This window comes from Pollicipes pollicipes, unplaced genomic scaffold, assembly GCF_011947565.3.
Source record: "Pollicipes pollicipes isolate AB1234 unplaced genomic scaffold, Ppol_2.1 Scaffold_4740;HRSCAF=5597_pilon_pilon_pilon, whole genome shotgun sequence".
Lineage (NCBI taxonomy): Eukaryota > Metazoa > Arthropoda > Thecostraca > Pollicipedomorpha > Pollicipedidae > Pollicipes > Pollicipes pollicipes.
The window spans coordinates 24,718,821-24,731,944 of record NW_023596545.1 but is presented as its reverse complement, the minus strand read 5'-3'; the positions used below and the strand labels follow the sequence as shown (position 1 = coordinate 24,731,944).

At 57.0% G+C, this 13,124-nt stretch overlaps 1 protein-coding gene across 1 annotated transcript in view; it reads left to right on the top strand.

Moving 5' to 3' along the window:
- Positions 1-1,347: 1,347 nt before the first annotated feature.
- Positions 1,348-13,124, top strand: part of LOC119098083 (thrombospondin type-1 domain-containing protein 4) — a 33,598-nt gene continuing 21,821 nt past the window's right edge. Inside the window, exon 1 of the mRNA XM_037221011.1 lies at positions 1,348-1,527. Within this exon, the coding sequence (XP_037076906.1) occupies positions 1,486-1,527 (42 nt within the window). The 5' untranslated portion in view covers positions 1,348-1,485. The remainder of the gene's footprint in view (positions 1,528-13,124) is intronic.

The following is a 13,124-nucleotide window of genomic DNA, read 5'->3' as shown; positions in this document are numbered from 1 at the left end:
TAATGCATTGCCGCTCCTCTAACGAGCTCGAGAGTTTTGAGTCGAGACAGCAGCGTAATTGTGTTCCCGCCCTCCAGTAAGTCATCGGGTACTCCAAGCAGCTGAGGAATTAGGAACAGGGTTAGCTGGATTATGGCACCCGGCGGCCAGTCGCCCTGAGCAGAGATGAGCTTCACCCTGAGAACATATCAGGCCAGCTGAGAAGTCAGGTTACCCAGTCAATTGTCGGCATTGGTGGAGTGGAATCGACTGCACCCTTGTCCGTCGACGAACCACACCGGCGATCTGTTTTTACCCATTCTCCTGTGCACGCCGTGAACTCGCTGAACGGCCTTTTATCATCATGTTTGCTATCTATCATCCCGACTGTCATTGTAACGGCATTCCATGAGGCTTGAATGAGGAGCGGTGCGGCATCCAAATCCCCACTTAATATAAACTGCTCGTAACCCATAATCACTATGCAAAACGCCGAACAACAGTCACCCACTCATGGCTTAGTTTGAGTCGGCCAAATTTAACGTGCCTCTACGGGAGACCAATGGGCGGGTGATGAGGTGACAAAGGAATGAGACCTGACCGGTGGTGTCTGCACCCGCCGGCCAACGAAGGCTGGCCAGCAGTGGCATTTCCTCCAGCGCTGCCTCCTGGCTGGTCAGACCTCAAGCGGCTGGACGTACAGCCTGGGAACGAACGGGGGACGTGGCTGCGCCAGCCACCGTCCGCTCGATTCACACGGCGGATTAGAGGCGGCAGAGCGCGGCTCTGGCGAGAGGCCCGTGCAGATCGGGACAATGGGACGTGTCGATGAGACGTCCACCAATGTCCGCCGGTTGAGCTCGGACAATTGCCGTCTAGCGCAACGACGAGCGACACGACGTGGCACGGCTTACACCGCCACGCCAGTCCCACTCTGGCCGAACAAGGCCTAATCCCGCCCTGCGGTGCGCGCCCGGCCGGCGGACGGCCGTCCCATCGCCGACGTGTGGTGGCGCCTGTCGACCCCACCCGCGTCGGCGAGCCCAACCCCCAACGCCGGACTCCGCGCTCTGGATCCCGCGCTGGCACCCGTCCGGCGGAGGAAGGGTGCCGACGTGGGATCAGGCCTTGTTCGGCCAGAGTAGGACACCGCTGCGTCGAAGGCCGACGCTGCGTGTCGCCGGCCGTGCCCAATGGGCCGCCGGAGGCGCCGGCACGGACGCCGGAGACCGCGGCGCCGGCCGCGCTCGCCGCGCACACGACGCTAGCACCAGCCGGCGGTTGAGCCGCCGTACGGCAGGTGGCAGCACCAGCGTGCGCCGACGCCGCCGCGGCGGGTTTGTTTTCCATAATTCGGTGCTCGTCCGACCCAGTGGGACGCGGTGCCGCTGCTCCCGGCCGCCTCTGCCGACCCGCCGGAGGGAGGACAGCGACGCGGAGCGTGGCTGGTGCGCGGCAGAGCGCGGGCACTATGTGAATTGTTCACCAGCCTACCAGCGCCTCACCATGCCACGCAGAGTAGCGTGCCTGCTTCTGCTGCATCTGATGGTAAGTGACATCGGAGCATTGTGATCTACGGCGATCTTGCACGGAGGAGCCGGGCGATGTCGTCGATTGGCCCGCTCTATTTCCGTTGGAGACGATGGAGTCCATGAAGCTTTATGTCCGGAAGTGAAACCCACAATCTCAGTTCCTGTACCATACGTCTCGCATCTTCCGTGATACTGATGTCATCACGTGGTATGCACCGTTCGAGGGCCGTATTGAAATCGCCGTGGCGAGTTTAGTCGCATGGTAATGATGGCTCGTTTCAGTAATTTTTGTCTCCTACCTTATGCTGCCAAGCTGCTGCTTGCAAGCACATTTCAGGACATCATGCGTATGAGAAATTGACTCGGCGAGCACGTGTACTGAATTTCTCTGACAAAGGCAAAACGCACCATTGTGTGCCTGGGAGGAGCTGGTACGATATCGGGGTCGGTGTGTGGACGTATTCCAGAAAACAAGTTTTTTACACTTGCGTGGAGGGCCAACCCGCGACAAGCGGTGCAAAGCAAGTACACATGTTTTACCACTTGGTTGACGGCAAACTCTTCGCATTTAGCATCGTTTTGATAGGAATTGCTTGAATCTGCAGATATTCAAGCGGGTTTTCTCCGGACACCGGTAGATGCGGAAAACTCACCACCCGATAAAAATTGACCTCTACCAACTTGTCGCAGGCTTAAAGCGAAGTACGTTTAAGCATTTTGGCTAACAAACCACCATACGCTACAGTAAAAATATGCTTTTCTTTGGATTTCAAGCATTTCATTAAAGTTTTTGGAACAGCTGACCCATATTTTCTGGTGCAGTTGAGCTTGCATATCATTCTTATGCTAAGAACTACAATTACAGAACTGAAAGCTAAAATAACTAAAAGAGCTCTGCACTTCTACCAAAAGCTACAGAGCTAGACAGAACTGATAAATCGGGTTACAAATGCTGCCCAATCGCCTCACATATAATTCTAAGGGAGGGGCATACTCAAGCTGCTTCGGCTCACGCGCCACTCCATGCGCGTACCCAAAGATACATGCTGCACATGTCACATAACATGTGAGCAAAGCAAAGCAGCGCGCCGAAATTGCGCCGGATGCCCAATCTCATCACGCCTTTTGTGCTGCTCTGGTTGCTACCAGGTGTGTTGTAGCCTTAAGAAAACATAGTTGCGTCACTGGCGTATGCGTGCTGTCGCTGTCGACTTCTAATGCGTGCTCAGAGTTTTGCACCCCAGAAATGTAATAGAGCTGACCATCGAAGGACATTTGACATGGGAGTGGCATACATACATGCTCGTTGTCCACGGTTCAGTCAGTTTCACCAAGAATGATAGATAAAGCTGGATCTTTCCAAAAGAGACAGGCTTTGAGAGGCAAATGTACTTTAATGCTAAGATTATCTCATTTCCAAACGCTCTGAGACACTGATGACGGTTTAAAGTCTGCCGGCCCGTGTCAGCAATGTCTTACAGTCACTAGATTGTGACTGCCACCAGGATATCGTGCAAAGCCCTCAGAATCGACATGCGGGGCTGATTGTTAGAATGCGCGCTCCGTTGTCGTAGTCGTCACAACCTGGATGAGTGATGCATTGCATGACTGGTACTCGAGACGTCTTAGATTTTCCTTCTTGACAACGACTACATCGATTGACCGTGTTGCGCATAACAAACGTATCTGTGCTCATACGGAGCAGACGTTGGAATCTTCCTGGTCAAATGCTACCCGTAAAATGTAAATATACTTTTTCTGGTAGTGCTAGAACCTTGGAGCTAACCGATCAGAATTCTCCGATTGCCTGCTATCATTCCGCCCTTTTACTGAAACGTCATAGTGGCAGGGTATTGCTTGCAGTCATCAGCCCATGGTGGAGAATGTAATGGGGCAGGCTGACAGTCACCATGCTAACTGTCATAAAGATTTAGGCTCAGAAGTAGCTTTGCTCTGCCGACCTTTCTAAACATTCTCCATCCATGCGGTGTGCGAAAAAACGTTGGAAAGAGCGCGGTTTGCTCCGTCACTCCCAACAAGGTAGGATAACGCACGTGTCCAAACCCAGACTGGCTTCGTTTCGGGCGCAACATTTGCCCATGGAATTTCACTGAGGAGCCAATGGTGCGTCTCGCTTGCCACGTGCTTCTGATCGGAGCGCAACGACGCCAAGAAGCCGTCAACTTCTTGCCAATAATAATTAATAATTTTCGTCGGTAATGCCTCCGCCCACCGCTGGGAGTGCTTTGTTATATAACTTCCGCACATACCGATATTGCCCGAACGATTTACGCCTCTAACACATATCTGCTCCACCGTAATACTGTCCAAGTCTGAATGCAAACTAACACGTGACTCGGGAGGCATTTGCCTAAAACTGAGATAAGCATGCTGGACGCGGCACAGTGTGCTCGGACACTGTTTCGGACGTGATCCACCGCCGTGCAGCACCGCGCCACAGGCCCGCGTGAGCTTCGAACGGGCCAGAGCGTTCCGTCACGGTAGCCAGAGCCTGCCAGCCGCCGAGAGCGGCGGCCAGACCGCATCTGGCCCGCTATCTAACGTCAGTCGCCAAGTTTGATAAATGTCTGCTCTGCTCCATTAAATTACACACGGGTGTCAGGAAATGGCTTTGATAGGCAGGCCGTGTCCCTATACGGAGTGCCAGTAGTTAGCATATTGCCGAGCAGTGCGAGTGTGCACATAAATCCGTGGCGGCAGGTACCGCAGGCCCGCGGCTATGGCCGGGTGTGAGAGCGAATCCTTGACAGCAGGTACCATGGACTCAAGGCTATGGCCGGGTGTGAGAGCGAACCCTTGACAGCAGGTACCATAGACTCAAGGCTATGGCCAGGTGTGAGAGCGAATCCTTGACAGCAGGTGTCATAGACTCAAGGCTATGGCCAGGTGTGAGAGCGAATCCTTGACAGCAGGTACCATGGACTCAAGGCTATGGCTAGGTGTGAGAGCGAATCCTTGACAGCAGGTGTCATAAACTCAAGGCTATGGCCAGGTGTGAGAGCGAATCCTTGACAGCAGGTACCGCAGGCTCGCGACTTTGGCCGAATGTCAAAGCGATTCGGCGACAGCAGGTGCCATAGACTCAAGGCTATGGCCTGGTGTGAGAGCGAATCCTTGACAGCAGGTACCATAGACTCAAGGCTATGGCCGGTTGCGTGGGCGAATGCACCTAAGAACCGCTCAGGACCAGAGCTGGCTTCAACGAGGCAACATATGTATGCGGTACATGCTCCCGGGCCGCTGCGTCTCGCATGCATTATGTATCGAGTCACACGAGGTATCGCTGGTATCTCAAGCGGATGTCTTCTTTCCCCTGGTAAAAGGAACGTGACTGTGTGCAGAAGGCTGCGGCGGCTGCGAGCGACAGACGCGACGCAGTCTGTACGGCGTTCTGCATGGTCCGTCTCATAATCTTCGCCCACACGTGCTTGTTTGCTGCATCCAATGTCACAGGAAATGTTTAACCCGCTTGCTGATCAGTCACGCAAAGTGCAACAGCAACATTCGACAACGGGTGGGCGGCCTGCACGCGACATTCCGCCTTTACTCCGGGACATCACCGGTGTCTGTGACGGCTGCCCTGACGTGTCAGAACAAGCGCCGTGCAATCAGCTGTTTCACTGTTTTTCCATAGCCTTACGTAGGCTCAAAATATAGTTAATTCAACTAAAAGCATGCCATCATTTTCCTTGAAGGGATGATATGAGATCACATGAGGATATTTCGCAGCCTGCCATGACTTTGACCTGAGAAAACGTAGCGCTCATCGTCATGACACCGTGATATTTATTTGCATTGCCCGGGGGAAGTTTTGCAGATATTTAGACTGACATGATCTTGACCTTGACTGACCAGCACACTACCATGGACATTTCTCAGTCATGCTAGCTCATGGCATAACGCAGTTGAGGAACATATTCACGTATTACCAAGACTTGGATTAATGACCTTTACAAATGACCTTAAGAAGGGTCAAGATAACTGACGATGCACATCTCATAGACGCTGCGCATCCTCCGAACCATTGGAAGAAAAAAAACCTGACTCACATGGGACTAAGAATTCATCGCAAGGCGCCCAGTTTTTAAATATTTCATGCGAAGCTCTAAGAATAAGTTCGCAAATCGGTGACCTAAATTGGCGATAATTCATTGCGGGCATGCAAAAATTGTCTCAGAGTAAGCAGACTAAACTTCATTTTGATGCATGAAACACTTTGGCAGGTACCCTCGGCAAACTGGAGGGTTGTATAAACACCCGTGCCAGAGAAGGTCAACATATGTGTTGAAATGGTACATCATGATTCAGGAGAATGATTATGCATCCCTTACGGTGACACGCAATCACTGGGAGTACGGTTTCGCGCCAGTACTCGTACGATATTTTCAGTTGTGTGCGGGACGTCCTATTTGCGGTTGTCGACGGAGCGGACCGCTTGTTACGTCATTGCTGACTGCTAATGTGCATTTCCACTGTTTATTTATTTATTTTTTCAACATTTAAACAAATCTGTTCACAGCGTGGGCTGCACGGCTAACGTCAGCACCGTCGTACCGACAAGCCTCAACACCACAAGGCTTCCAGGACTTCGGTCACCTGCAAACTAAAGAAAGTTACAACTCACAACCGACAAGAACACCGTAAAAATCAACCAAACCAACGTCCTTCAACATGGAACAGCAGCACACGAGACAAAAGCCAAGCGCGGTGATTGGTCAGAATCGCTGGCTGCCATCCAACCAGGACAGATGGGTCTAGGCCACCACAGGTCGGTGGCGTGTGAACAATGATTGCGCGAACACCGACTGCGCGAGCATCAACGGCGAGAACCCAGACGGCATGAACACTGACGGCGTGAACACGACCGATGCGAACACCGAATGCGCGAGCACCGACTGCGTGAACACCGACGGCGCAAACACAGACGGCGTAATCACCGGCGGCGTGAACACAAACGGTGCGAACACCGGCGGCGTGGCGCACCGATGGCACACTCCGCGAGCACAGCCGGCGGCTGGAAGAAGCTCTCATCGCGCGAAAAAACACAAGTCATGTCCATTGGTGCTACGAGACCATTTACCGATTGCCTAATGTCACATCCAGTCTGATCCGGTCCGGTCCGGTCCGGTCCGGTCCGGTCCGGTCCGGTCCGGTCCGGTCCGGTCCGGTCCGGTCCGGTCCGGTCCGGTCCGGTCCGGTCCAGTCCAGTTCGGTCCGGTCCGGTCCGGTCCGGTCCGGTCCGGTCCAGTCCAGTCCAGTCCAGTCCGGTCCGGTCCGGTCCGATCCGGTCCGGTCCGGTCCGGTCCAGTCCAGTCCGGTCCGGCCCGGTCCTTCACGTTGGGTCTGATCTGGTCTAGTCTGCCATGTTCTGGCCCAGTCCGGGAGTCGGCCATGAGTACGTCGCGGTCCGGTGCGGCCCGGTCCAGTCCGGTTTGGTTCGCTTTGCATCGGTCCGGTCTGGCCCGATCCAGCCAGCTCGACCCGTACCCGGTCCTATCCGGCCGGACGCTCCGCTGCAGTGCACCAGGCGGGTGCTGTCTGCCCGGCGGGCTCGGGTGCTGGTCGAGCTCCGATAAAGGTCGAAGAGTGCCGAGCGGCGCGCCGGGGCGCCCCTGCTAGCTGACGGACGGCCGTCCCCGCTTTGCAAATGATTGAAAACGGTCTTGACCCTGCTGAAATCGTGATACCACGGGGATATAGTAGAACACCGACGCATCTCGCGTTCTTTGCAACGATATTCTCGGAGAGTAAAGAGCGGTAGCAGAGACCTTGGTCAGTGCTTTGCATGTCATGCCTTCGTGCATTTGCATATTACGCCTCCAGTATTACACATTGAGCATGCATTTTTTTATTAACACACATTGAGCATTACACCTTGCGACCCAGAGACTGCCGGGACACTACACTCGGCCGTAATTACAAGTCCGTTAGTCTTACTCGGCTCGTGAGCCATCACTGCAATGCATTTTGGTCAGCTGACTGCATGCATGACATACTTCACATTCCTTGGAAATACAGCTGCTTACCTCTCAACTGGAGAACATTCTAGGGTATTACCACTGCATCAAAAGCAACGTGCCATACCTGATGCCCTGTGTAAGCACTGAAGGTGCTCTGATGGGCCTTGTTTGAATACACTGCGCGTGTTCAGTTCGCCGGCCCCATTCGGTAGCTTCGATCTGTTCCAACTGCCGGTGAGCCGAGTGAACACCGGGTACAAATCTGGGTTTCTCTCCAATGTTGGCAATACCATCTCTCGAGGCATCACGTAATGCATACATGAGCACGCGCACAAGAAACACCGCTGCAGAGGCGCGAGAGGAATGCTGAGTGACGACGCGTAACGGCGGAGCAGGGCCTCTGTTTGCGAACACTGATCCCAGGTCAATAAACTAGCTAGCAGCCACGCCAGCCCCGATGGCTCGTGACCAGGCCGGTCGCTAGTGGTCTGAAGCCGTCTGAGCGGCCTGGTCCGGCGTTGTCTCGCCCCGGGCCTCGTGTGCCTGCGTCTGTTCATTTCATCACATTTACGAATCATTCCAGCAAGTGGCTCATTGTTTGATACCGTACAATTACAATGGTAGTATGAATGTAATATCAAAACATGATGACAACGCGACCACATTCACACGCTATTCACCATCCAGTCGTTCACACAAACCTCGTCAAAAACAAAGTCATCAGTTGATAGCTAAATCGTGGACACATGTTACATATAACGACAGGCAGGCCATGATCCCACAACGTGCCCGTCTAAATCCTACAGTCTGGTGCGGAACTCATTGCGGGTGCGAGAGGCGGTGATGGTCGGCACCAGGCTCTAGGATGAGGCTGCGTGATACGAGAACGTCGAGCATGCCACCGGCAGGCGGAGAGCTGGTAGATCAAGAGCTCCCGCCGCTGCCGTCCGGGTGGCACGCTGACATACAGAGGTACGCAGGAGAGAACAGGGACCGGATCGTCACCGGAGCCCGCGAGTCATGGCAGGCCCTGAATACAGCGAGGCCGTCACAGTGGGTGACAAGCTCACCAACACCGCGCCAGCCCGGCGTCTGAATAGTCGCCGCCATGGAATATCGCCGACGAGCATCGGTGACGATCTTGGCCCAGAGTTTATCGCCCCTTGCACTCTGCTTAGGTGACTTGCCGCAATTCCACCCCAGGCCGAGAGACAGAACAAAAGGTGAGGAAAACGTGGGGCTGGATGGGAAGTTTGCGAACGGGCCTGGTTGAAGCCGGACATTCTTCAGTAGCGCCTGCCCTGGTAGCCGGGTCTGGGTCTGACGGCGCCTGCCCTGGTAGCCGGGTCTGGGTCTGGCGGCGCCTGCCCCCGGTAGCCGGGCCTGGGTCTGGCGGCGCCTGCCCCGGTAGCCGGGTCTGCTTCTGCAGTGCCTGCCTCTGATAGCCGGGCTTGCGTCTAGCGGCGCGCGGCCAGTGACACTATCTCTGGCCATCACACGCCGTACATGATACCGGCGCAGGACGCAAGAGACCCCGTCTCGTGTCAGTGAGCCGATGTGGCAGCTTGATCAGTGGCCTTATTCTAGAGCAGCTGGACGTTGTTCGGTACGGTTGCCCTGGCTGGTTGCTATGGACCAATGTCCTGTCTCGCTGCTGCGGACCGGGATGTGCGCCCGAACCGGATGCAGCGGGCCAGTGTCCTGTCTCGCTGATGTGGGCAGGTATAGGTGCCAGGGCGGGCTGTTGTTTGCGAGCCGTTCCTGTCTCCCATTCTCGACCAATCTGTTGGTCCAGCTCCGGTGTCAGATGAGTCTGTCCGAGCTCGCCCATTGTTCCGAACGTGCCGGCTATTCAGCCTGTTTACATTCCGGTGCGCGGTGCCTAACAAGGTCGCGGCGGCGGCCGGTGCGGCGGGGAGGGAGACGAGGCGATCACTTTCGCCGCGCACCGCCGGCCGATGGCTTACATCCGGCAACAGTCGAGGGTCTATTGTACACGACCACGGACGCGACGCGGCAAACCGCGCCCTCTCGCTCCCGACTTAGGCTAGAGCCGTGCGAAGCCGCCCATGTGTGGTCCTCTTCAGCTGAAGCTCTGGCCGCTGGTGGCCGAGGAGAACTGTAATAATGTGCTACAACACGTTTCAACAGGGGTGGGTTGTATGACAAATCGCCGTTCATGGCACTAGTCATCTATCCGTCCTCCCATCATCCGTCCATGTTATCATCATTCTTGCTTTATCCGGCACATCCTCGACACCCGTTTATCCCGGACAGACTACATGAGCCAGCGAAAATGGGCTCAACTGCCCCCTCCATCCCAGCGGCGAGCACATACCCCGTCCCCCGTCCTAGCACCGAGCACAAGCCCCGTCCCAGCACCGAGCACAAACCCCGTCCCATCGCCGAGCACAAGCCCCGTCTCAGCGCCGAGCACAAGCCCCGTCCCAGCACCGAGCACAAGCCCCGTCTCAGCACCGAGCACAAGCCCCGTCCCAGCACTGAGCACAAGCCCCGTCCCAGCACCGAGCACAAGCCCCGTCCCATCGCCGAGCACAAGTCCCGTCTCAGTGCCGAGCACAAGCCCCGTCCCAGCACCGAGCACAAGCCCCGTCTCAGCGCCGAACACAAGCCCGTCCCAGCGCCCAGCACAAACTTCGAAGAGTGGTCCCTGTGGGGATGTGTGTTGTATTGGATGAACCCTCAGGTGCGCATATTTCCACCTCACCGTTATCCACTGTGCTTCATCTCATAGCCCTGAAGTGGCCGTGACCGGCCGAAAGGGCTCGAATCCAAACAACCAAATAATCAAGCACTAGGTAGTCTGGTTACGTGGCGCCAGTGGTTCCATGGAAGGAGACGTCATCCATTCTCCTTCCATTTTCCCTTCTCACCCTCCCGTCTTCTTCTTTTGAACTCACATTCCAGCCACGCCAGCTGAGCCGCTGTCGGTGTCGGCGTGGGCTGTGTGCTCGATGGGTCCAGTGCCGCGTCTCTTATAACCGTCACCCCTGTAGCCACCCACAGCTCCCACGCACCCACCGGCTCCGGTACCTGTAACGGGCCCACTTCCACTCATGCGTGCCCGTACACTGTTCTAAACACACGCAGTTCTATACTTTTGTGCCACGCGCCTTGTGGACACTCAGAGAGGAGACGGAGGAGAGACAGAGAGAGAGAGAGAGAGAGAGAGAGAGAGAGAGAGAGAGAGAGAGAGGGGGGGGGGGGGGGTGGCAGGGCTAGCATGTGAGCCGTGAATTTCTGAGCATATGCTAACGGCTTCTATACCCCTGTGCATTCCAATATCGTCCCCATCCGGCATCACAAGAGGGAATACAATACGTATGAATCGTTGGGACGCGGCGGGGGGGGGGGGGGGGAGGGGAGAGACGCCGATCTCGCGGCCGTCGTCAGCACGGCTTGATTTCGCGTCGTGCCGGACACGATTGGCGACGCCACCAGTGGGGCTGATGAGTCAGCCGGCGCTGCAGGCGCGTCACTTGTGAGGCGGGACGCTGAATACCGAGTGGTGGCCGGCGCATTGTTCCGGTGGACGGCGCGGTTTGACGCCGAAGCGTGCGGACGGGCGGCGATCGGGGCGGGGCTGGCGGGGCACGTGCCGCTCGCCGCGCTGACCAGGTCAGTCCCGCCCATCGGGCGGCGGCGGCGGCGGCGGCGGCGCGGCGGCGGCGACCGTCCCTGTCCCGTCAGCACCGGCGTCACTCGCCGGAGCGGCGCCGGCGCGCCGCCGGTCGTCCCGAGCTCGGCGGCCGCGGCTCCGCTGCTGCCCCTGCTGACCTGACCGTGGGAGGACGCTGTGTCACGCCGTTGGAACACTGCTGCTTGGGAAATGCAGTTCGGACGGCGCTGGTTGAGTAAGGTGAATGATGTACGTCCTGGCGCGCTGTGTCATTGTACTGCACACCGCTCACAGGGTGGCTTCGGCGCTTCAGCGCTGCGTGAAATTAATTCACCAGAGCTTAGTGCCAGATGATGTCAGTAGATAAACAAGCAAAAGCTTAGTTTTCTTGGAGGTCGATAATCGAACTAATCACACACATTAATAACGCAATCGTCTTGAAAGGCGGCTCATATTTACTTGATCACCTGGCTATAATTAGCGTAAAAGTATCACGGCCCGTGACGTCAGTCCATGGAACATAAATGTTGCTGATCCCTCCTAGTGACTGGAATTAGTTGACCGGCTTAATCCGCTGACCGGTCTGCCCAGAGGTCGGAATCAGGTCGCCAGGGGATCAGTTACCGTGACCAGCCAGCGGATCAGTCACCGTAGCCGTAACGGAGCGGACTGATCAGCACTCAGTCATAGTGACTGAGGTTCTGTCGATCTCAGATCGGAGCCCGCGTATAACTGACTGATTCGTCTTGGCGATGGATCTGGATCAGATGTGGATCAGATGTGGATCTGGATTTTGGCGACGGATTGGGCAGCTTGGCCGTGCGGCCGTGCTCCCTCGTGACCGGCCACGAATCGCGCCACGGATCGCAGTGGGATGGCCGGGGGAGGGGAGGGGCCGCCCACCCCCGCTCGACAACTCCGTCTGGAAACGGTGGCAGGAGACGCGGCCAAGCTGGCAGCCGGCGACCATAAACAAGGCCCACCCCCCTCCTGACCTGGAGCCGACCTGACAAATGACCCCCCCGTCCGCCCCCCTACCCCGCTCCACCGACCCCGTCACAGCATACCGGGCCGCTGAGGTCACACCCGGCTGTCAGCGAACCGGGACAGCGGGAGCGCCGGAACAACGGGCGAGCCGAGGCAGCGGGCAAGCCGGGACAGCGGGCGAGCGGAGGCAGCGGGCAAGCCGGGACAGCGGGCGAGCCGGGACAGCGGGCAAGCCGGAACAGCGGGCGAGCCGGGACAGCGGGCGAGCCGGGACAGCGGGAGTGCCGGAACAGCAGGCGAGCCGAGGCAGCGGGTGAGCCGGACAGCGGGCGAACCGGAACAGCGGGCGAGCCGGGACAGCGGGCGAACCGCTGCCACTGCGTTCGTCGCCGTGTGCGTGCCTGGGGTCAACAATAGAACGGTCCATGGACTGAAGGCTTACGAAGGTAGACATACGCAGGCAATCGAGTTTTTGCTTGCACTTTTTGGCGACTTTTGTGGTTTAGGTTTTACATGTCGGAAGCTGAGGTCGACATTCGGGGAAGTTCTCCAAAGAGATGCGAAGCTTCATCCATGCGCCTGTCCGCCGGTGGGGCGGTCGGGGGGCGCCTGCGCTCGCCACTGGGGTCTTGTTCGGGGGTGCCGAGGTGGCGCTGATATAGGCCTCCTGGATTTCGTACCACGTCGAGAGCTGCTGCCTGATGCCTCAGAGCGGGGGCTCGCTCGGGGCTTGTCCGCGCCGCCACAGCCACCAATGCAGATCGCCCCGCTGCCGGGGCCTGCCGGCTCACAAACGTTAGCTGTCAGCTTGTGTTGGTGGCGGTCGCTGTCCGATGTTGGCTGCGTCACTGCGCATTAGTGGCGATACGGCTAGATGTGCGATCTCGCTGTATCTGGGACCGGTTTAGCTGTGTTCCAGCCAAGCCCCTGCTCGGAAACGGATCTCGTCCGGTCATGACCCGGCCGTCACGTCGTGCTTCTCGTGACAGCCTGGGACAGTTCAGA